Genomic DNA, 26,091 nt, shown 5'->3' on the forward strand with positions numbered 1-26,091 from the left:
ACATGATGGTAGAAGGGTCCAGACAATGGACTTTCTCTACAAGTATTTGGACTTCCTACATATTGGTAGAAAGTTCTAGACACTTAACCTTGCTTAGCCCAATGGTCCAAGTCAATGGGCTAGTGAGCTTGGCCCATGGGCTGTTGGTGGCGGGCTATGACAGCCAGCCTATAGAATCCCAACCCAACTCAAAAGCTGACAGAAGCTAGTACGCCGGATTTCAATACCTTACGACAACTAAATTTCTATGTAAGTTTAAGTTTTAACTTCCAAATTACAATAATACCCCACAATACTATACTAAGTTCCCAAACTACCCTTGCTGGACTCAATGACCTAATTTCGGCCTGGATGTCTAATAAGTAGACCCAAGTCACCCAACACTTAAGTCTATATTGACCATAGTATTAAATCTCGTTTCGGAAGGCCATTTCGGCCAAACCGAAATTTCAGAGATACCAAAATTTCGCCGAAATTTCGTCGAAAAATTGTATTTTTTCCATGAGTTTTGCTTGACCATTTGTGGGTGTAAAATGCCTAAATGACCAAAATAACTGAAATTTCGACGAAACAATGCCCTTTTTAGACTGAAATTATCAGGATTTCCAGAGCGAGATGACTCGACCGAAATACTCGAAATATTAAAAATTTCTACCGAAACGAAACGAGATTTTGAAGTATGATATTGACTAAATGGTTAGACCATTTATTAGAGTTGTCTATATTGACTAAAGTGGCTAGCACATTTGATGGAGTCGTCTATATTGAGTAAGTGGTTAGGGGCTTGTCCTAGTCCAACTCCAGTTCTGTTTCGGATTTAACTTGCATGAAAGGGTTCATCACTTTACTCATGATTCTGAAATAAAAAATTGCTGCTGCAATTCATCTTCTCCATAGAGAAGCCTCGTGTTTGATCAAAGAAGAAGGGATTGGTGTTTGCTCCAATTGACGCCTTGCGGTGTGATGCCCTGGTGGATCTATCTACTGTTATTTCCCTCTTGCTACTGCTGGTTTATTGTTTACTGTTACCTAATCTCAGATTCAGCCATTAACCAGTAAGTTGTTCTTGAATTTTCTGCAACTAGAACCTAATCTTCTAGTAGTTCATATGCTAGGTTCTCTTTTTAGATTAAGCAAATCAGCCACCAACCGTTCTGAATCTTTTCAATTTTTGACATAATGTTCCATACCCTCATGTATGAACTCAATTTGAATTTCAACATATTCTGATAAGCCGATTTCGAATTGTTAGAATTATTCCTGTTCTGCCCTGTGCTGAATCTAGTACTGTTTTCTGACCAGATTCATTGATGTTGCATCTGAAACTTATGATTTGATTTATGCATTGATTCCTGATTTTGTTCATTATCTATTTCCGATCTATTATCAGTATATAACTGATTAGTTGCTATTGTTCATATATTGATTTCCCATGGAACAAGATCTCTGTCGACACCGACCGAGATTTCCGAGATATCTCGGTTTCATGGAAAACCGAGACGAAACCTGCATGTATTTTAAAAAGTTTAAAGTTTTGACAGGTTTCGACCAGTTTCGACCAAGATGATGGTGATTTCGCAAATTTTGACACTTTTACTCATCGAAACTTGGGGAAACTTGGCTCGTAACCAGTACAGACATTTATTTATGCCAGAAATCAGGCTAGAGATCCGACAAACACTTATTTATGCCTAATATCATTTAAATAAATGAACATTTACTTAAGATATTATTCATAAATAAGAAAATACCCCCTATCTAAATCCAATGTAAATAGTTAAAAACCAAATTCCTAAAGGATAAAAAGTCAACCTCCCAGTTTAAGAACAAAAACTTGATTTTCGGCGCTAAGTGCAATTTTCAACTTTCTAATGCTAGGGTTTTTCTCAAATCTAAAAATTCCATATCTAATATGGTAAAACATTGCTAAAAAACAAAAGTGTGTTAAAATATTCATTTGTTTTAGTGTCCAAAAAATTATTTTCATTCAGAGCCATTTTAACAACATTCACGCACATCAAATTAACTTTGACCGCAACATAACTCCTTCAATATAAATCAGATTTAAGCAATTGCTTTCCAACAAATCCAAGATTGCTTAAATCTGTTTTATATTGAAGGAGTTATGTATCGGTCAAACTTAATTTGGTGTGTGCGAATGCTGCCAAAATCGCTCTGAATGAAAATATTTTTTTGGACACCAAAACAAATGAATATTTTACCGCACTTTTGGTTTTTAGCAATGTTTTACCATATTAAGATTTATGGAATTTTTAAATTTGAGAAAAACCCCAGCATTAGAAAGTTGAAAATTGCACCTATTGTCGAAAATTCAGTTTTTGTTCTTGACTTGGGGGGTTGCCTTTTTATCCTTTTGGAATTTTATTTTTTAACTATTTTTATTGGATTCAAATAGGGAGTATTTGGTTATTTATGAATATAATATCTTAAGTAAATAAAATACAAAATATTAGGCCTAAATAAGTGTTTGTCCTAGTTTCCAGCCAATATCCAAGAACAATATACACTATCAAACTTGGGTAAAAAACCACAAGTACCATTTTGAGTGTTTTTTTGTGTGAAAATTGTTCATGCATTGTGTTTAGAATGTCAAAAATAGGCTGTATACAAAAAATCAGATAAAAAAACGCATTTTCCGGCCTCGAAACCACCAACTCGAGTTGGCTGGGAAAAAATCAGTGGTTTCGACCAGTTTCGACCATATCTCGGTTTCTGGCTGGTCGAAACCCGAGATCTTAAACCTTGTTTTTGACCATAACACCCTAGACCTATTTGCAGGGGGTTGAACATAGTCCATTATACGTTCGGCAGCAGCATATGTCGAAGCAAGGTCTTGTACCCTTTTGTCGTGCATTGCAGTCTTGCAGCAAGGTTTTAGGCCCTCAATAAATTGGAACATCCTATCCCTTCTCAGACATGTTTTTGATGTCAAACATTAGGGTCATGAATTTTTTGACATAGTCTCGTATCGTGGCAGTGTGTTGCAACTGGCGAAGCTTGAGTCGAGCAAGGTAGTTGAAGTTTTCAAGAAGGAATTGACTTTTTAACTCCTTCTTTAGGTCCTCCCATGTGTCATTGGTATAGGGCCCTTCTTGGATGGCATTGTCCTAAGGGGCTTATTGAAAAAGGCTTTTTGAGGGTCGTGCTGAAGGGAGGAAGGTCCGGAAAGCCCTCACTTTATTGATGGGACATTTTGATCCCCTTTTCCTCTCACCCCCCTCAGTTCCGGTTCAGGAAAGGGTCAACGCAACGCAAGCGCCACCACAACTTTGCATCCCCCGAGAGATACATCGTAGCTATCGAGACCTTGTCCGCCTCATTTAGTTTATGGCGTGGAAGTATTGGTCCATGTCAAACACGAAATTCTCTAATTCCTTAGCATCTCGAGCACCCCCTTATGTGCTCGGCTCGGGTACATGCACACATGGACAAGGTTCTGTCACCTCGGCACCATCAGAGCCAGCTGCCCTCACTAGCAAGTTGACTTGATTCGTTAACTCTTCCATCGAAGCCTGTAGGGCTGCCACTGCGTCCCTTGTGTCTTCTTCTAGCACCTCCATGGCATTGGAGAGCTGTGTTCACCCTTCATCAAGGACGTTCACATTCTCAATCAGTGGTTGTTGCCCTTCCCCTAGGGCATCGACCCTCACCACTAGAGAGGGTAGGTTTTCTCACAACCCCTCATGTGTGTGCATTTGGGCCTCAATGCGAACCCTCATGTTTGACTGTGACGGTAGATTGGCCATGGCTTCTCCTCAGATCAGACATGACTCTGATACCAATTGTCATGGACCTATTCAATTGGGTGTCCGTGCGGCACTCACTAGCACACAATGCTATGAGTAAGCCTAAACAAGCCACAAAAGGGGAATTGGGGAAGTAGGTAAGCAAGGCAAAGACACACAAATGGAAAGAAGTCAAAGCACTTCTATTAATGGAGGGAAAACATTACCACCTAGCAATCTAAAGGGGATCACCAGGCGCAGTCTGTAGCAGGACAATGGGCCTCAAGCCACTAGCATAGGGGCAGACAACCAAAGGCTACACTCCTTGACAACTTATCACTCCCCTATAAGGATGCTTTTAAGCTCTTTATGGATTTCCAGGAGACATGAACTCCCCTCGAAAAATCATACTCGCAGAAAATTAATTACAAAAATGCATTAGGCACCACCTCTATGCCATGGCTAGCCCTCAAGCCTCACCTATGCCACGACTGTAGGCCATGCGAACAGCGCTGGACAAAACAGCCGTGACAGCTTGGCTTGTGCTCCATGTGCTCGCATGGCCTATGGTTCCGCTTTTGTGTAGTAGGTTGTATGCCTGACTGGCTACCAACTGTGCTGCCACATGGCACTCTGCCACCTCCTCAACTATGTTGCTACATCATAACCCTGCTAATGTCACCAGGTGGGACCCACATCATCTAGTATTGAGTGCAACCCCTCGTAGAGACGTTTTGTCAAACACTTGTGCATTTCAAAGTGATCTACGGAAACGACCATAACTCCCTCATCTGGAGTCGGATCGACGTGATTCCGGCTGCATTGGAAAGGTGAGTTGACACTCTACGACTCTCCGTCTGATGCCATCTTCCGATTTGGATGCCTGTCCTACTCGAATTGCCTCTGAACATGATGCATGCTGCCACTGCCATTCTCAGTTGTATCTTGCCACTGGTTCACTGTACACTGGTCAATCTGACTGTGTTGACAACAATGACAACCCATAAAACAACAACGCATAGAGTTGGCAGCTGGCCCAGCCTGTGTTTTTCTAACTTGGGAAACTTTGATTTTCTTATTGTTGAAGGTAATATGGATATAACATGGACTATATTTTTCTTAAATTGATAATTCATTCAGATGCTTTATGGATAGCTTATGTAAGTTTTATTTATTTTTTCCTTTGGATTTACAGCTTGGTCAGGCTCTGAGCACCAGGCCAGATATAATGCCAACTGCATACTGCCAAGAGCTTGCAAAGTTACAGGTGTGTTAACTTTCTTAGTCATGTGCACTAGGCTCTATGGACTGACCTGGATACACAATCAAGTTGACTTCCTTTCTCACAGTTGGATATTTCTATTCATGCTAGGATCAAATACCCCCATTTTCAACTCGTGTTGCTATGAAATCGGTTGAATCTCAGTTGGGTGTTCCTGTTTCACAAGTATTTGCTGATATCACCCCGGAGCCTGTTGCAGCAGCATCCTTAGGGCAGGTGTATAAAGGTTGGTGAAATGCATTTTTGTTTAGTTTATTTTAGTTTCTAATTTGGTGTCTTCTGAAGGGGATCTTGCATAGATATTTTTGATGCCTCTCCCTTAAATACATTCTTTTAATGTTTCAAGTCTTGCAGCTCATTTGCATTCTGGGGAGCTTGTAGCTGTTAAAGTACAGAGACCTGGTATGTCACTCAGGTTGACACTTGATGCCTTGTTATTTCGTATGATTGGAGGCCAGATGAAACGATTTGCTATGGCTCGAAAGGACCTGTTGGTTGCAGTGAATGAGATGGTGAGGTTACCGCTTGCTTTCCTTTTTCTCCATAATGCCAAAGAATGCCTACTTGACTACCTGATTCATAATATATTACTATTCCTAAAATCTCTATGTAAACTGAAAAAGGGAGAGTTTTTCTTAGATGGGAAAAGCAACGGAGTATCCTATTCATGGGCACAGCTGTTCGATTTACTGGACTGCTCTCTGTCTAGACATTTCTTTCTCTCTTTGCAATTCTGGCGGCATGACACCAACTTCTTATTTGATTGCTGGAAGCAGCAGCCCCTCTCTCTCTCTCTCTCTCACACACACACACACACATTCATGTTCAGCATACCCTTCAGGCTGCTGAAAATTCTCTCTCAAAGCCTTAAAGTCTCAAAGGACCATGTAGGTTTGCGTTTTAGCACAGGGGAGTAGTTTTCTAAAGTGGGTCAGGTTTATTGGCTATCTTTATGTGGCCTTTATTAAAGCTAGGTTTTATTCCATTATGGATCTCTTTTTTGTGAATGGGCCATTTTAAGCCCATGAGTTCATAGTAGTCACTTAGGCATGGGTTCGAATATCTGGTCAGTAGGAGTTACTTTTAGAAGCATAGTTGTTGCGGCGCCTAGGCGACCTAAGGCGTTGAAGGGCTGCCTAAGTGCTTAGGTGACAAGGTGCCCGCCTAGGCGTTTTAGGATTTATTTTTTTATGGATCCATTATATCTAGTATAGCAATAAAATAAATATCCTTATATGCTACATCAAGAATCAACATCTAAGGCACATCAAGAATCAATATATGACAATAATAATGCAATATGGTAGAACAATGAGTCATATACAAAGTACAAACTACATCAGAGACATTATCATTTATAAATAAAGTAATACACTATCAAAGAAACCATTTACCATTAAATTGATTATTCATAAAGAAAACATCATAAAATTAATTATTAAATAAAATTGAAAATCAACGATAAATCAGAAACATCATCCACTAGAAACCATTCCATCATAAATCAAAAATGGGAAGTGACGATTGCTAACAACTAACTAACAACGTCTTTTTGGATGGAGCGGAATCTCAGAAGATCAGTTGACAATTGAGTGATCAGATCAGTTCTTCAATTCTCCTACATCTACTGGTGTGGCATGTATGGTCTTCCTAAGTCTACCATTAAAGCAATGGAATCCCTCTTCTGTGCTTTTCTCTGGAAAGGGAAAGAAGCATTTAAAATCCTCCACACAATCAGCTGGAACTCCGTTTTCCTCCCCAAATCTGAAGGAGGTCTTGGCCTCCGCATAATCCGTGATTCTAATCATGCGGGTATCCTAAAGCTCATATGGAAAATCTCTACCAAGTATGATTCTATCTGGGTCAATTGGGTTTACTCCTACCACCTCAAAAGTGACTCCGTTTAGTCTGTTCCCCCTTCCCACCGACTCCTCTTGGATCTGGCATAATATCCTTTTCCTTTACCCCTCCCCTCCCCCCCAGTCTCTCCCAGGTCTGGTCCTCTCTCCCTCCATTCCCCCCTCCCCTCACGTGCGGATAAGGTTATTTGGCTCCCCTCCTTGAATGGCCTTTTTAGCTTCAAATCCGTTTGGAACTTTGCCAGAACCCTAGCCCCCAAAGTAAGGGTGTTAAACGATTCGGTTCGGTTCAAACCGTTTAGTCAAACGGTCTCAATTTTGAAACCATAACCGGACCATTGATTAAACGGTTTAACGGTTGGTTTTAAACGGTTCGGTTCGGTAAGCGGTTTGTGTTTGATTTGGCACATTTATGTACATTTAAGAGTGTTAAACAGTTCGGTTTAGTTCAAACCGTTTAACTAAAAGGCCTCAATTTTGAAACCATAACCGAACCATTTATTAAACGGTTTCATGGTTTTGGTTTAAATGGTTTCGGTTTGATTTTGACACCCTTACCCCGAAGTCCCTTGGTACAAACTAGTTTGGTTCAAAAGCTACATCCCCTGCCTGTTAGTGGTGGCGGAAGCGAATCGATTTAAAATCAAGTTCAAAAATTTTAAGCACAAGGATCTCATTGAATACATGAACATCATACTAACCTCGATGAGGATGGAATGATCACCTAAAAGTCTAAAACACACAAGTGGCATGTTCCTCTAAAGGAATGCAACACAAGGTCACGAACACTGAAGCTTGCTTTGCTCTCCAATGGCCAAAGCTTGAGGTTGAAGGAGGAGACTCTTCTCTTTTCAACTCTCAACTCTCTAAAATTATTAGAAATTGAAAACTAATGATTAATTCTTAACATTGACCTAAGCCTTCTCTTTTAAAGAGAATGCTTAATTTGGAGATTACAATCTAACGGTTCAAATCGTCCATAGTGGTGTGATCCTAAAGGGTAGCCCTTTAAGTTATCCATATTTGTACATATGGAAATCTCTACAATAAAGTTTTCCTCAATTGCATAAAGGGACATTTCTACAAAAGGCGTAACCTGAAAACCCTCAATCGGTAAATGTTTTATTACACTTTCTCCCCACACTACTAGCATCCATAATAGACCCCCGCAACCATGGAATAAAATTCACCGCCACGATTCCGGTCTACTATAATTAATCACAAGAGTGTCTAGGACTTTGAATGGTTGAAAAACATTTGAAAACTATTTTCAAAATAATTGAATTTAATAATAATACAATAAAATTCTCTTTTGCAAACACTTCGCAAATACCAAGCCCTTGGGTTTGGCACAATCAAATCCGACAACTCTCTTTTGGATGTTCAACCTATATGGGCGGTGGAAACCTTATTGAGCATCACATCTATTACTATCCGGATTGCATACACCGAGCGGCTGATATATAGTCAGTCCTTTCGGTAGACATCAACCATTGACTCACCACAAATGCACACAACTCGAATAAAATAGCAAGTATCTCTCAGGTATGGAAAAAGTAACTACCAGAGATTCCCGTCGCAGATCAAAACACGGCGGTGAATAATCTAAGAATCTCTGTGGATCAATGTTCAACACTAGATGTGCCCGTATTTACATTTTTACCCAATCCCTATTGAACGAATGTACAATACAGCAACCATAGAACAGATTGCCCAACTCTGTCCAAAGTTGTGAATAACAAATGGTATAAAGTGGGTAGTTGCACCGAATAACAATTATGAAAAGCACATTGTTAGAATATATGTACTCCAGAATACCGTGGGGGTATTCTGGTCTTTTTGGGGGTATTTTTATGTTATTAAGTGTTATTAGCTTCTGTCGGCTATGCGGGTTTTAGTCCCACATCGCCTAGCTTCTATTATTTGTAACTTCCCCTCTATTATAAATAGAGGGGCCTTTCTCTCATTAATGTAATCAATTCTATTATTTTCTTCCCTCTCTCTAACCCACGGTTCAACCAACATGGTATTAGAGCTGGTCTGATCTAGGTTAGAGAGAAAAACCCTATTTTCTCCCTTCTTTTCCTCCAATCGATCTCACTTCCTCGTCTCCCTTTTCTCGTTTTTTCCTGCTCCTGTTCTTCTCCCTTTCAGCCCAAAAGCAGGGGCAGCACTAAGATTTAGTGCTGCCCCCCTTTCTCTTCTATCATTTTTCATTAAAATCCTGCTGGACCCTAATCTGTGATTTGGAGTTTCCCTTTTGTCTTTGGAGATCAGATTCCTATCACCTAAAGAAGACTGATCCTCCACTTTTGGAGCACCATATGCAGCCTTTTCCAGCACCTTCCTGCCCTATTCCATTGATCTCCTTTCCTTTTTTCTATTTCTCCATCTTTCATTAACCTTTCCAGCCCCTACCCTAATCGATCTCAACTTGTCAGGGTTTTTGAAAACCCTGCCTCCAATTGATTTTAGGGTTTCCCTTTTTCAGATGCAGCTAATTTTTTGGGGGTGATTCCCTACTACTACAAGCCATACTCGACCTAAGTTTGGACCCTTTCTGATGGCTGGATTTGTTTCTACAGCAAAAATTACTTGACTTGCTAATTTGGTTATCTGCCAAAAACTCTGACTTTCAGGTTTCAGTTTTTGCTAATTTTTGGAGGGCTGATTACTCCCACTACAAGGACCAATCGACCTCAATATTGCACCTATCCAAGTTTTTTGAAGACCCCTACCCCAATCGATCTCTTCTTTTCAAGGTTTTCCAAAACCCTGATAAAAATCGATTTGGGCTAGGGATGTTTGCTGCTGTTTGAGTGCTTTGGAGGTGGTTCTAACATTAAAAGAGAACTCTCCTTCATCAATTTAAGGCTTGAAGAAGGTCTACTGCCCAAGATAGCTGCTGCCCTCATTATCTGCGATTTTTAGGTATTTCTCCCATGTGAAGATCAAGTCTCAATTACCAAGGAGATTGGTCATTCGAACTGGAGATCCATTCCAGCAGTTTTTGGTCAACAAGTATTACCATAAGGAAGCACCTTTGACATGTCAGCCTCACATTTGTTGAAGACCCCTTCCCTACAATCGATATTCACTTTCAGGGTTTTTTACAAAACCCTGGCTATAATCGATCTAAGGGGTAGGGCAGTCCACAGTTGCTAATTTTTTGAGGAGAGTTTTATCAACATCAGAGGAGTATACAGCCCATTATTCAGCATCTTACATCAGGTTTTTTAGTAAAAACATTCCAGTTCATTCTGTTGGCTTGGTTTCTTCAATTATCAAGTTGTTTTTCTTGTTCCTATATGGCTGGCTGCTTCAACTACCTATGGATTTGTCTGGTTATTTATCTTATTTGGCTGGTTATTATGAGCTTCACTACCTACGTGGCTGGTGTTATTGATCGGCTTCTGTAAGCATGACTGGTTTATGTGTCACTGCTGCTTTCATGTGGAATACTGCTGCCCTATAATTGTGACTGTGTTTCCTTTTATTGGAGATCGAATTTCTCTCGTTATTGAAGACTCGAATCTACTACCCTGGAGATCAGCCTATTTGGGATTACCACAGTGTGTTCCACGATTTTTTGGTTGCACCTACGAAACTATTCGGTCATGTGGAGCCTTTCTGGTTAATATCCGGCATAATTTGGAGCTTGCATACTAGCATTGTTATAGATTCAGATCTGATCCAGTTTTGTTGAGGCTACTTCCATTCATTGCTGTCCGGATATCTTCTTAGTACTGTCTAGCATGTGGGAGTTTCTACCATGGAATCTTTTGCACAATTGCTCCTCCCTGTTTGAAGATTGAACAAGCCTTGACAATTGGAGCATTTCCTTACTTCGAATCAGATTTGTATCTTTTTCAGATCTGAATATTGGGGTTAGGAGTTTCTCCCCTACAGGGGTTTCCATTCGAAGTGTTTGTTTGATTGATGGAAGAAGGTTGGAGCTTTCTATGTTACCCAAGTTAATCCTACTCCATTATCCCACTGTTGTTTTTCTTTCACCACCTCCCAAACATACCTTTGGCACTACCCATAACACCTTTGGAAGTTAATGGTATTCTCTTATTTACCATTTCTTCTCTTTCCATTACACTTGGCAGCCATTGAACCATTCTGGAATGTTATGTTTGGCCTTATCTCTAACCTAATCTCTCTTATGTCCACGTGCACTACACGTGAGGGGGAGATTATATACAGTATACAGTATACCTGCAGCCATTGCAGAGAGCAGAACATGCAGGGACACTTGGTGCAAAACATAGAGAAGGTCAGAGGTTTCACCATTGCCAATAAGTATCTAACTTGTTATTGGGTTACATTTGCTGTAAGGGGGAGGCTGGTGTTAAAAGTTTTGAAGATGTTTGGTTATTGCCTGCCCATATGAGGTCCTACAGTTTGGTTGTTTTCGCTGCTTGCTGCCCTAGTTACTTACCTTCAAGATAATCAGTCAGAGATTCATCCTTGGACAATTGTTGAAGATTGGTAACAATTGATCAAGTCTGCCCAAGTTTGAAGGTCTCTTTTTTTCAAGTTCTTGAAGGTCTATTTTTTTCAAGTTCTTGAAGGTCTATTTGGGAGCTGCATTCCTTTTGGAGCTGGATTCTGCTACAACTTATTTTTCCCATTTTATTCAAGTTGGGCATTATTACCTTGTATGCGCCAACTTGAGGGGGAGTGTTAGCATTGTTATGGAGAGAGTTTTTTTCTTTAGTAGAGAGTTTTTTCTTTAGTCCACGCTGGATCTTCCTTCTTTCATATTTGTATAATCCAGTGTGAGGGGGAGTGTTAGAATATATGTACTCCAGAATACCGTGGGGTATTCTGGTCCTTTTGGGGGTATTTTTATGTTATTAAGTGTTATTAGCTTATGTCGGCTATGTGGGTTTTCGTCCCACATCGCCTAGCTTCTATTATTTGTAACTTCCCCTCTATTTATAATAGAGGGGCCTTTCTCTCATTAATATAATCAATTCTATTATTTTCTTCCCTCTCTCTAACCCACGGTTCAACCAACACACATAATATAAGTAAATCAATTAATTAATTTAATCAAATTAAATCGGGTTTGATGGACACACATCAATATGTAACATATCCAACACCCCCATAGTTTCACCGTCTGGAGAACCCTTAATCTTTGCCTCCCCACTCAAGCTTTCCTCCATCGCAACATCCTTGTTCCCCCCTCCTGCATTTTTTGTTGGAATAGCATTGAGGATACCGATCACCTTTTGTTCTCCTGCCCTTTTACCTCCACTATCTGGAAAAAAGCCCTTGGTTTGCTTTGGCCCCATTGTAGGAAACCCCTTCCCTTTGCTCGGGAATGGCTTTGGTTGGATATGACTTTTTCTGGTAGATTTATCTATGATACTATTGGTAAGCTTGTGTTCGGGACTGCTATTTTTCACCTTTGGATGGAGCGAAATCTCAGAAGATGGATCTCCTACTCCCGTTCATTTGAATTGATTTGGAAAGCCATCTTTTTTTATGTTAGCTGTAAACTTTATATGCTCCCTTATAGTTCCCTTTTTGATTTCCTAAGGAACAGGCACATTGTTGTATCCTGGGGATTAGGTGTTTCTCTTTTTCAGTCTTCAACCCTTTCCTAAGGCTTGAGATTTGTATAGTTTTCCCCCTTTTTTCCCCTATATATTCCCCCCTCCCTCCTTCTCCCTTCTCTCTCTCCCCTTTGGGGTTTTGGTAATGAATTTTTTATTCACCAAAAAAAAAAAAACAGCGTCTTTTTCTCAAGTTGAATTCAAGAATGAAAAGGGTAATCAAGATCATTCCAATTTCCAGCACTATCAACATGAGGATATATTATAACAGCAAGTAAAACCAGTGAGAAATGTAAACAGACAATTGCAAGTTGCCAATCGGTCAGTCACATTTGTCATTACCAGATCAACTCAGCCGTTATGGCCAATCTGATCTGATCCCAAATCCTAAATGTGTCTGTATGCCATGGAGAGATCTTTCAGCATAGAGGATGATTAGATAGATAAATTTCCGCCCATTACTGCATCAAACATTATCAAGGTCCAATTAGACATATATAGGTCTTAGGCCAATCCCGGGATCAGCCATGGCTGATGCCACCATGATAAGCTTAAAAGTTAAAACCATAGGCCTACAATGCAAACGTTTCTATGTACATCATCTGAGCCAATTAGACCCTGGGCAGTAGCCTTAGTTTAACCTGTAAGCAATTCCATGGCACAAATAAATGACTAACCTACTTACCTAGCTTGGCCCAAAATCAGGCATTCCAAAAAGCCACTCCACAGTCCCTCTCATTGTTGTACCTTCAAAACGATTACTGTCAAAACATGAGCAGATCATTGAAGTTTCAGCTTTTACGCACTAGTGACTAGGCAGTGCAGTAGGAAAAAAATAGATTTAACAGAGTACCACCGGAAAAGAAGTAGAAGAAAAAAAGGGGAGGGGGGAAAGGGGAGAAAAGTAAAACAGAAAAAAGGGGGAAAAAGAAGAAGAAAAAGACAGGGAAAAAAATATAACTTACCTGTGCCGCTGGAAAGAGTGTTGCCGGAAAAGAAGGGGTGGAGCCGGAAAGAGAAGAAGAAGATAAAGAGACAAAAAACTTACCTGTGCTGGTGGAAAAAAGGAGGGGTGGAACCAGAAAGGGAAGGGGTGGCACCGGAAAGAGTGCTGCCTATATAAATACAAGAAATGGCATGATTTTACAAATAAAAAACATATATAAGCAAAATGAAGTCACCGCCTAGGCGTCCCAAGGCCTGCCTTATAGCGTTAGTGAAAGGCGGGCGACCGCCCGGCCCATGAAAATCCGCCCTGACTGTCATGACCCAAACCGGGTACAGGTAGGGGTACAGCCCTCATGGGCACTGATCAAACGATCGCTAAAACCAAATAGAAACATTCAAAATAAACCATCAAATTGAAGTCTCAAACATAAATATTCAAACCATAACATTAATTCTCAAATGACTCCTATTGGTGGCGGTCTTAAGTTTTTTCAAACTAAAAATCTCCAAAATTCAATCTATCAGAGTTTACATCTCAAACTGATCCCTATTACATCCATCTAATGAAATGAAATAATAAATAATGAAATTCAAGTCGCCCTCGAACTCTCTACCAAGAGTATACCTCCGTTTCAATCCTTTGTGATGTCAGAAAAATAGGGTGAGTTAAACAGCCCAGTAAGACAATATAATAAGAGCACAACACAGAAACAACAACCAAACAATCACACACGGCTGAACAAAATAATTTAGTTTTCTCAAAAATAACACTTTTCATCAAAATACACTTCCACTTATAACCACTCTAGCCAGCACTGAGGGAAACAGGCTGCCACCGCCCATAACACAAGAGTAACACGGTCCACTACAATCACTCTTTGTTGTCACCCACTCTGTGACTATATATACTCTCTGTTGTTACCTACTCTGTGACTATATATATATCATTGTCATCCATTTTGTGACTACGTGTATACCCCATTGTCACCCACTCGATGACTACGTATGTTTCTGTGGCCCCACGGAACACTTTCTCTCTCTGGTGGCTTTGACTCTCCAGCGGTACGGTGCAGTCTATTTATCCTCAAACACTCTCTGCAATTTCACTCTTTAAACACACACACACATTTTAAATGGGAAAATTCTTGTGGGGATTATTGCCATAATTGATGAAGAAAATGGGCCTTGGTGGATTCGAACCACCATCCCCTTGGAACATGCTCATGTTCCAAGTGCTCTACCAATTTGAGCTAAAGACCCATCAAGTAGAGCTTGGAATGTACAAGTAACCATGAGACCTTGCCAGAAACCTCGACATTCATGATGTTTTGAAAATGCAGTCCTAAAGTTCTAGAATCCAATATCCCCGTGTATAGTTGAAAACTGTGAAGTATGTTCTCACTCAGTTTCCATTAGAGTTTGTGTAGTAAGGGTATTTTAGGAACTAGTTTGTTAACTAGTTGCCTTATATTGTAATTTTCCTTGTTTACCTTTTATCTCCCTAGGGAGGTGTATGTAATTTCTTTCATATTATTAATGAAGTAATATAGGTGTGGAGGAGACAACTCTCCCAACACACAACATTCCACCGAACTCACTCTTCTCTCTTTCTTTGTCTTCTTCCTTCTTTCTTATCTTTATCTCCTAAATTCCAACTTCGTATCAGAGCTTCACAGTTTGAGAGTTGTATTCCAATTTTTTGTTCCCTTCTTCCTCTCTTTGGAATCCTAGGGCACAAAGGATTCCAAAGAAGAGATGACTATGTGAATCGATTGAAGAGGCATGAAGTAGGACATGATTGAAGCCTACAAGATGACCTCATTCCGCCCTACAACCCTAATGGGAGGAAGGCCAATTTTATATTCAGGTGATTGATGCTCTAAGCGGTGAGCCTATTGACCCGGGTTAGTTGGCCTTCTTCGAGCTGGGCTTGTTATTTTTGAGCATTTTTTATTTTTGGGTTGGGCTTTCCCCCTTGTCTTGTCCCTGCTTTTGGTAGGGCTTGTGTCGGTATTGCTTGTATCCTCTCCCCCCCCCCCTCCGTTTTTCTTCTCCCTTTGGTAATTGAATTATTTATTCATCCAAAAAAAAAAAAAAGACCTCATGAAGTAGTATGAGCTCTCTTGAAGCTTAAATCATCACCAACAGCAACAAGGAGTTCCCGCCAGCCTTTGGGAGTTATTATTCCTTATCCCTCTCTCGGCAGCTATTGAAGCTGGGATATGGACTCTAGGAATCGCCCAGGAGTCCTCTAAGTGGGCTATGTGGCCTCCCTTGTTGAAGACGAGCTGTATGAACACAACTCTTTTTCGGGTGGACTCTCAGGTATAGCCTGTTTCGAGTTTTTCCTCCTTTTTTGCATTTGGAATGCAGTGTATGATGACTTTCAATTGTGAAATGGATGTGGAATGCCCTATATGGATTATTGAGTTGTGAGATATTGTTATCCTTCGGAGGGTTTATTTGAGTTAAGTTCTTCACATTTGGAGCTTGTTTTTCCTTGCTGGATTTTTTTCTTTTGAAGTTGGGCTGTGTATTTGGGTTGAATGTGATCTCCCCATTTGATTTGGATATTAATTTTCGAAGTGGGACTGCTTGGTGTTAGTGAGGAATGTTGTTTGAGCTTCTCTAGTGGTGTGTGATGAAGCTATACTTTCAAGAATGTTGTGGTGTTGAATTTCTTTGAGTTGTTTGCCTCTTTTGGTTGCTGGACAATGTTCACCAGTGTTTGAAAACCTTTTTGGATTGAGGTATTACCCCCATCTTGTAAGCATAGTATTAAATCTCGTTCCGGAAGGCCATTTGAGCCAGACCAAAATTTCGCCGAAATATCGTATTTTTTCTGAGTTTTGTTTGGCCATTTTTTGGTGTAAAATGCCGAAATGGCCAAAATAACTGAAATTTCAATGAAACGGTTGCATTTTTTAGACGTGGAATTACCGAAACAAAATGACTGAAATAAGCGAAATTTTGACGAAACGGTGCATTTTTTAGAACGAAATTTCCAAAATTTCCGAAATGAGATGACTGAAATTTAAAAAATTTCTGAAACTTTGGAAATATTGCATGTTTTCATTTCGACATAGCATCTTGTTCCGGCTTGGCCAAAATATCTGAAATTTCCAAAATTTCGGCAAGATTTTGAACTATGCCTGTAAGTGTGTTTCTTCGGGCTGTCTAGATCTGTGAATCGACAGAGGTTGTTTGGGGAAGTCTTACTTGAGAAGAACTATCTTTGTTTTGTTAGAGTGTGTACTCCCCATTGGTTTGGGTATCATTCCCACTTTTTCTTATATTCCTACATTATGTCAGCTATTGGAGGAAGAGGCCAGGTTCCACCCAAGGAAATGACGGATAGATTCAGCTGTGACCATTATGGGAAATCTGGACACACTATAGAGAGATGTTGGATACTTTAAGGCTGTCCCCTTGATGTGCATGATTGCAAGAGAGGGGGAGCTAGAGCATGCACTTTGATGACTGAGGTTGCACCTATGGGATCTCCATATGGACTACCGACAGTCACTAGATCTCTCACTCAGAATGATAATGCAGCATTTTGCAGGGTTTTGTCATATTTTGATAGCTTTACTTCTACACCTGCAGTGCCAGATACTTCAGCTTTCACTTTTGACAGGCCTCTACATCTGCTCCTACTACCTCTACGTGGGTCATTGACTCTGGAGACACTGACCATATGATCGACATATCTCAGTGTTATGACTCCCTTGATTCTTTTCGTGTCACTTCTTCCATCTCCCTTGATTCTGTTCTTCATGTTCCTTAGTTTAGCACTAACCTCTTATCTGTGAGCCACCTAACTAATTCTTGAATTGTTGTGTTACTTTTTTCCATCTCATTGTGTTTTTTAGGATTTGGTGACAAAGAAGATTATTTGGCAGTGGATAGGAGGAAAAGGGACTCTATATTCTTGATCTAGGATCATCACCCCTACCTACTGCTCAGTCCTACTCATGTGGGCGTAGTGACAATAGTACCATTGACTCTGTGATGTTGTGGCATCAACGTTTGGGCCACCCTTCCTTTAGTATTATGAGACAACAATTGCCGCATTTGTTTTCTTCCATTCCTCCTTCCCATGTATTTTAGTGTGAACCATGTCTATTTGCTAAACATTGTCGTTCTTCTTTTCCTTACAGTGGCAATAGATCCACCGTTCCTTTCCATATTGTGCATACTGATGTTTGGGGACCTTCTCCGGCGTTGTTTTGGTTTTCGTTCTTTCGTTTCATTTGTTGATTATTATTCTCGGTCCATTTGGACCTTTTTGATGAAGCATAAAAGTGGTCTATGATGCCTATAAAAATTTCTATCAGATGGTTCTTACTCAGTTTGAAACTAAAATCATAATTGTTCGTTATGATAAAGAGGGGAGTACATGTATGGTAGCCTCCAAATTATTTTTTTTACTGATAATAGCGTTATCCATCTGGTAGCTTGTGTTGACACACCCCAACAGAGAGAGCTGAGAGGAAAAATCACCATTTATTGGAGGTCACTAGGAGTCTTTTATTTGGCATGCATGTTCCTAAAACCTTTTGGTCTGAAGCTCTTCTCACTGCTGTCTTTTTAATCAACCGCATGCCCACTAAACTTCTTGGCTCCAAATCCCCTTTGGAAACATTGTCTCCCCAAGCTTCTACTTTCTCTCTTCGTCCCAAGGTATCTGAGTGTGTCTGTTATGTCCATGTCAATAAATCTGCCAGGACTAAGCTTGACCCGAAGGCACTCAAATGCCTTCTCCTTTTATATTCTTCCTCTACCAAGGGGTGTAAGTGCTACCATCCCTCTTACCGAAGACGACTTCTCTCCAAAGATGTCACCTTCTTTGACTCTATACCTTTCTTTACTCCTTCTCATCAACATCCATTTTAGGGGGAGCATAGTGGGAACGAAGAGGCTGTTAATATCCCTTTTCTCCCACCTTTGCCTACTTTTTCATTTCAGTTTGATATTGGGAAACACAAAGAGCGGGCTGCTATTGATATTGTTGATCATTCAGGTGTTGATGCTAACAATGAAAAAGAGTTCGTTATACAAAAGAGGTGAATGCTTGAAGGGAAAGGGAAAGAAGACCTGCCAAAAGTCCTCTTTGGATCCACATCCTGAGCTCCATCCTCCTCAGTCAGGTGACATCCCTTCTCTTCCTTCTAATTTAGACCTTATTGCTGTTAGAAAATGGAAGAAAGCTTGCACTAATCCTATTACCCAATTTGTTTCCTATGATGCTATCTCTCTCTCTTTCCTACAAGTCTTGTTGTTACTATTGTTCTCTCCTCTGTTTCCATTTTCAAGAATGTCACTGAGGCTATGTCTGACCCAAAGTGGAAGCAAGCTATGTCTGAGGAAATGATAACTCTTGAAAAAAATGGTACTTGGAAATTGGTAGATCTTCCGAGGGGAAGAGTTTCAGTTGAATGCAGGTGGGTCTACACAAGCAAGTATCGGTCAGATGGTGCAATTGAGAGGTACAAGGAAAGGTTGGTGGCCAAAGGGTGTACCCTCTAGTTTAAAATTACCATGGCGTTGACCTTCAGCTATGCCGTCAGGAGAGTGGTTCGATCCCTGCCCTCTCCCGCTTATTGATTAGGGCGACCCCAGCCTTGATCCCTTTAACAAGGAAAGAAAGTCAGAGCCCCTATCACTTAACGCTCTTGTTTTGTCCTTTTGTAGGAAATCCAGGAAACTAGGCTGAGCGATCAACAGTTCAAAGCAATACCATTGATGCTGTCGAAATCAGATTGGCATAGGGTCAGGAGTATGGGATTGACTATCAGGAGACTTTTGCTGTTGTGGCTAAGCATAATTTTTTAAGGGTCCTTTTATCAATTGCAGCAAATAGAGATTGACCACTGTATTAGTTGGATGTGAAAAACGCTTTCCTCCATGGTGACTTACAGGAGGAAGTGTACATGCAGCCCCCTCCTAGCTTCAAGTTCCCTTCAACTGAAGGGAAGGCGTGTCTCTTCAAGAAAGCTTTATACGGTCCAAAAACTTGGTTTTAGAGGTTCAGGCAGGCTATTCTGAAGAATGGGTATTCCCAGAGTCGAGCTGATCACACCTTATTTACCCGACAAGGTAATGGTACTATTACAACTTTTATTGTCTATGTTGACGACATTGTAGTGATTGGAGATGACAGAGCTGAGATAGCTAGGCTGAAGACCTACTTGGCTTAACAATTTGAAATTAAAAATTTGTGTCCCTTGAAGTATTTCTTAGGAATTGAAGTGTCAAGGTCCAAAAGAGGAATCAACATATGTCAAAGGAAGTTTATTCTTGATTTGTTGAAAGAAACAAGGATGTTAGGCTGCAAACCAGCAAGTTCTCCTATTGAGCAGAATCATAAACTAGGAGAAGATTGTGGTCCATCTCTTGTTGATGCACGGAAGTACTAGAGGCTAGTGGAGAAGCTCATCTATCTGTCTATAACATGCCCGGATATTTCTATGTTGTGGGAGTGGTGAGTTATTTTATGCATGCTCCCAAGAGTGGTCACTTGGATGCTGTATACCGCATTCTCAGATATTTGAAGTCCTCTCCAGGGAAAGGACTATTGTATACGAGGCACAATCACTTGAGAGTTGAAGGTTTCACAAATGCCGATTAGGCTGGATCCATCTGCCTATTGCATATTTGTGGGTGGTAATTTGATCACATGGAGAAGCAAAAAACAGCCTAGTTTGTGAACTAATATGGTTGTGAACGATTGGTTTAGGAGTTGGGGTTTGGTCCTGAAGAACCTATGCGGCTCTACTGTGATAACAAGGCTGCTATAAGAATTGCTTACAATCTAGTGCAACACGATAGAACAAAGCACATCGAAGTGGACCGGCACTTCATCAAGGAGAAGATAGACTCTGGCTGTATTTGCACCCCTTTTGTGAAGACTGGTGATGAATTGGCGGACATCTTCACCAAAGGACTTACTTCTCTTCAGTTTGGACTCTATTATGCAAGCTGGGAATGCATGACATTCATTCTCCAGCTTGAGGGGGAGTGTTAGAGTTTGTGTAGTAAGGGTATTTTAGGAACTAGTTTGTTAACTAGTTGCCTTATATTGTAATTTTCCTTTTTTATCTCTTACCTCCCTAAGGAGGTGTATTTAACTTCTTTCATATTATTAATGAAGTAATATAGGTGTGGAGGAGACAACTCTCCAACATACAACATTCCACCAAACTCACTCTTCTCTCGTTCTTTGTCTTCTTCTTCTCCTCCTCTCTTCTTCTCTTATCTTCTTCCTTCCTTCTTTCTCATCTTCATCTCCTAAATTCCAACAGTTTCAAGTCTCAGGAAATTCAAAAGGGCAAGATCCAAGATCGGGCAACCCAAGCGCTTCCATGAAATGTGAAATCAAAACTAAAAAAAAAGGGTACTCGAGTATAAGAACAGAAAAAGCAAAGAATGACTTGGAAGCAAAGGCTTGTTGGCTGACTAGACATTTACATTAGAAAGCATCTGTATATGAGTGGTCTCAGCTCTCACCAATTTTGTAACTCTTACCCATCCCTTTGTCTTTTTTTATTTATTTTCTCTTTCTCTCTCTCCAATGCTTTGGCCTTTTGGTTTGTTTGTCTGTTCTTACATTGAACAAGCTGCAAAAGATTCTTTGCTGTACAGCTATAAGCATAGCTTTTCAGGCTTTTCTGCAAGGTCAATTCCAGCAGCTCATATCATCAATTCCAAACTTAACACTGTACATATAAGTTGTAATATGGGTTCATGGGTATTTTTACCATAGGGGTATTTCAGTTCTTGTACCTATTCTTGAATATTCCTAAACTCATTATAAATAAAGTTGGGCTGTGGTCATAATGTCACAAGCCATTCTCTCATTCTCAACATGGCATCAAAGCTAGGATCTACGTCGGGATCCTAACCCTAATGCCAACCATCCCAAAACCCTAGAAAACTTTCTCCTATTTCTCTTTTTCTCCTTTTTTTGCGCTTGCAACACCACTACTAAGCACCGCTGCCACCCTCTCTTTCTCTTTCAGTCTGTCCAAGCACCGCTGCCACCACCGCACTCGGCCGGAGTCTCTCTCTCTTGTCTCGCCTCCCCTCCGGCGTCTCTTCCTCGCGACTTACTCTCGAGTCTCCCTCTCTCTCTCTCTCTCTCTCTCTCTCTCTTGCGCGCGCATGCACGTGCGTGCTCTCCCTTCATTTATTTAATATGTCAGTCTTCTCTCACTGATTATTGTTAAGAAGAGCTGGAGTGCACCACGATAGGAGGAGTCCTTGTTGTGGCTAACTACTTTCTGTCTATTTTGTTAGTGTTATCTTTCCTAGTTTGATTAAGAGTTGGATTTTTTTCTTATTCTCTTGAGTTAGGAGTCTAATTTAATTTTGTTTCTAGGATTCTAGGATTCCTACTTGTATTCTGAGTATAGAGTCCTACTCTTTGTAACTCTTTCTATCAATATGAATATAATTGGTAGGGGGAGAGCTGCTGTACAGAGCCTGCGATTTCTCTTTGAAGTCTTATCCTCTTCTCTCAATCTTCTCTCTCTCTCTCTCTCTCTCTCTCTCTCTCTCTCTGTGATTGCTAGTATTCAATCAATGATATTTTAACAATTATAATAGCAGTAAAGGTGCCCAAATCGATGAATAAATTGTGTTAGGTGTGAGACATCAACACCCATTGTTAAGTCCACCTCTCTCCTGTCATTTTTATGTTCTTGGGGTTTTCCCTCATTTGTTCTATGATTCAGGGAAATAAATACCCTGCCGTCCCTGCTTAGTGGTGTTATTGGGGACCAGTTCAGTGTTGTAATGATTTTTCTAAAGTATTTTGTTGTAAGTGTCATCAATGTGTCATGGCAATTAGACTGCTGTACTGTTCAACCCTTGAACTGGTCCACTAATGAAGTTGACTATTAGTCTGCTTTTATCTAGGCTTGTAAACGGATCGGAGCCGGCTCGGATGTGATCGTATCCGAATCCCCTGGCCGAATACGGATACCTCTAAACGGATTCGGATGGATTCGGATGCGGATCAAATTCAGATTTTCAACCATCCTTTTACATCTCTGCCTTGTGTAACCCGGACCTTCCTCCCCTTAGCGGATACAATTCACTCTCAATCCATATCTCATAGATCATGATCTCTTTTCCTCATATTCTAGAACCTGTTAAATCTTCAAAAACCCTCAAGATCATTATTTACTTAATTTTTTTTTATTATTAAGTATTTGGTTTTTTTTTTTCCGGATGGATTTTTATCGGAGTATTCGAATTTTTTTTCCAGATATCTCTAAACGAATACGGATGTCCCTAACTAGATACGGATGCGGATCGAATTCGGATTTTTGGTTATCCATTTACATCCTTACTTTTATCGCCAATACATTATTTTCTGTTTATGAAATATTTTCAGTATCTTTCATACAGTTTAATCTACTTCTTATGCTAATAATTAGTTACATTTAATTTCATGATTTCATCTACCTCGTTACCCAAAAGGAAAAAATTTCTGAGTATAAATAATTTATTGCTACTGTTCTTTATGTAGCATGTTTGTTTTTATAATATCTTAGGATGATTTCCAATGGGGATTCTTAACCATATCTCCAGTCATTTTGTGAATGGACAGGTCAGGCACATGTTTGAAGAAATTGATTACATCCGAGAAGCCCACAATGCAGAGCGCTTTGCTTCTCTTTATGGTTCCTATCGAGGTTAAATCTCCTGAACTGTAAGCTGTAACTAAGATATTGAATCATGCATTTTGCTCAATAATCCTATTTTACTTTTAGAAAGTATTTGTACCTAAAATGTAGCATGCTTTATGAATTCTAGGCCTGTTATATACAATCCATCCAGACTCTACATGAAGGAGGTATGGCTGCATTGCATAGTCAAACCACTACACACTTCTAAGTTCTAACCAACCTATTTGCATACATTCCTCCCCAGTTGGCTAGATGCGAATTGAATTTTTTTTCTCCTTAAATCCTTTTCATGTGATTATTTCTTGGCTAATACATTGGATGGTTGAGATCCTGTGGCTAGGTATAAATTTTGGTTTTGGTAAAAGTATCAATCTTTTTTTTGTTTTTGCTAAACAATATTCATCTAGTACCAGGGGGACACAATATTGATCACTTAGCCAACAGCTATTTGAAATGTTTATCTGTATCCAACATTCCACGACAACTATTTGAAATGTTTATCTGTATCTAACATTCCACGACAGAAGCTATCTACTTATTGAGGAGGCTCATGGAAAGATATAGAGATAGCAAGAAGGATCTCCATATGGTCTTTATCTACCTAGAAAAAGCCTATGACCGAGTCCCTAGAGATCTAATCCAACATGTTCTTGTGACGAGAGGGGTGTCAAGTATATATGTGGATGTCATTAAAGATTTGTATGAGGGTGTGGTGAGTAGTGTGAGATTTGTGGGAGGTCAGGGCAAGGCCCAATTACGATTGGCTTACATCAGGGTTCAACCTTAAGTCCTTACCTTTTTGCGCTTATCATGGACGTTCATAGTTGTCACGGTGGCTAGGCGACCCAAGGTGATGGAGAGGGCCCAAAATAAAGGCGGCACCAATTAAGAGACCAAGGCGGCCAAGGCGCCCGCCTAGGCGACCAAGACGGCTGGACGCCTAGGCGACACCTTGAAAGGACGATATAACCAAGAGCATTGAAGACAAGGTGTCATGGTGTATGCTCTTTGCCGATAATATCGTTTTGGTGGATGAGACAAAAGAAGGGATTAATTCTAAGTTAGAGCTTTGGATGTCAACCTTGGAAACAAGAGGCTTTATGATGTAATCAAAACATGGAGAAGAGGCCAAAACACTGTTCATGTGAACAGTATCACAGCCCCTTACTTTGCATTGGTGAGAATATTCCTAGAAGAATTGTGGGGGTAGAATAGTCTTTTATTTATTAGAGATTCAAGTCTTTAAGTGAAGGGTATATTTGTCTCTTTGGGCCTAAAGTATTTAAAGGGTGCTGGTTAGAATTAATGGAGCTTTATTTTAAGGTGGGGTCGTCCAATTAAAGGAGCCAGCAGCATTATGCAGCACTCAAGATGGGGCCCACAAGAAACAATCCATCGGCTGGAGATTTAGAAGATACTTTTGAAGACTTGAAGACCAAATTAGTTTCTATTTTTGTGTCAAATCCTAGTACTTAGTTGCTAAACTTACTAGTTTCTATTTTTGTTATGTTATAGAACCAGAATCCTGTAACCAGACTTCAAGAAAAGAGAAGAGAAGAAGAGAAGAAGAGAAGAAGAGAAGAAAGGGAGCTGCAATCCCAAGGGAGGAGGCAGCCTGAGGTAAAGAGATCTTAATCTCTACCGTGGCTGCCTGTCCCTAAATATATTAGAAACCTAAAAAACATGAAAATACAGAACTACCCCTGTACTTAAACAATAATACAAAAAAGAGAATAAAATAAGTAATAAGGGCAGTTGACAATTCTGCCCCTAATACTCGAGACTTCAACACTCCTCCTCAAGCTGGAGCATATATATCACCCATGCTCAGCTTGTTACATGACACAAAAAGTAGGAGCAAACAAAGACTTGGTAAATATGTCTGCCAGTTGATCTGACGAAGTTACAAAAGGAGTTTCGACTAGCTTCTTCAAGACAGCATCTCGAACAAAGTGATAATCCGCTTCAATGTGTTTAGTCCTTTCATGGAAGACGGGGTTACTAGCAATATATGTGGCTGCTTGGTTGTCACAGTACATCTTCATCGGTTTTGACACAGGAAGGCCCATCTCAAGAAGTAAGGAGCGAACCCACATTAATTTAGCAGTAGTATGTGCCATTGCTCTATACTCTGCTTCTGCACTAGACTTGGCAATGGTAGTCTGGTACAATACCCTCTATAAAGGTACAATACCCTGTAGTAGAACGAAGATCACTAGCCAAACCAGCCCAATCAGCATCAGAGTACGCCACCAACTCCATATGCCTATTAGGACGATTAACCAAAGTCCTTTACCAGGAGCACCTTTCAACTTTCAAGTAACGAAGAATATGAACAACAACATCCCAATGTGCCTTTTGAGGAGACTGCATAAACTGATTGAGTACCCCAACAACAAAGGATATGTCTGGTCTTGTGACTGTTAGATAAATCAACTTCCCAATCAAGCTCCTATAAGAGTGCACGTCCTTGAGAAGTTCACCGTCATTAACTCCAAATTTCTGATGAGGATCTATAGGAACATCCACTGGCTTTGAAGCAAGCATACTAGTGTCTGATAGTTGATCTAACACATACTTCCTTTGGGATAAACTGATCCCTTTTTTGCTTCTAATCACCTCAATACCTAGAAAATAATGAAGTTGGACTAAATCCTTAGTCTGAAAATGTTGTTGTAAATAAGCCTTGACTTCTGCAACGCCAACCTCATCATTGCCTGTTACAATGATATCTCAACATATACCACCAGGACAACCAGTTTGTTAGCATGCCGACGAACAAAGACCGAATGATCAGAATAGCACTGAGAGGATCCACATGCGGTCATAGTAGTACTAAACTTCTCAAACCAAGCGCGAGGAGACTGTTTAAGTCCGTAAATAGTTTTTTGCAACCTGCATACACGACCACTATTCTCCCCCTGAGCAACATACCCTGGAGGTTGCTTCATATAAACCTCCTCGAGTTAGTCACCATAGAGAAAAGCATTC

General features: G+C 40.2%; 1 protein-coding gene across 2 annotated transcripts in view; it reads left to right on the plus strand.

Moving 5' to 3' along the window:
• LOC122662058 (uncharacterized protein slr1919) overlaps window positions 1–26,091 on the plus strand; it is a 161,087-nt gene that overhangs the window by 58,945 nt on the left and 76,051 nt on the right. For both annotated transcript variants that reach the window (XM_043857616.1, XM_043857615.1), the window contains exons 5-8: window positions 4,942–5,013; window positions 5,119–5,254; window positions 5,383–5,540; window positions 23,022–23,106. In XM_043857616.1, coding sequence (XP_043713551.1) covers window positions 4,942–5,013; window positions 5,119–5,254; window positions 5,383–5,540; window positions 23,022–23,106 — 451 coding nt within the window. The remainder of the gene's footprint in view (window positions 1–4,941; window positions 5,014–5,118; window positions 5,255–5,382; window positions 5,541–23,021; window positions 23,107–26,091) is intronic.

This window comes from Telopea speciosissima, chromosome 5 (genome assembly GCF_018873765.1).
Source record: "Telopea speciosissima isolate NSW1024214 ecotype Mountain lineage chromosome 5, Tspe_v1, whole genome shotgun sequence".
NCBI classification, from domain to species: Eukaryota; Viridiplantae; Streptophyta; class Magnoliopsida; order Proteales; family Proteaceae; genus Telopea; species Telopea speciosissima.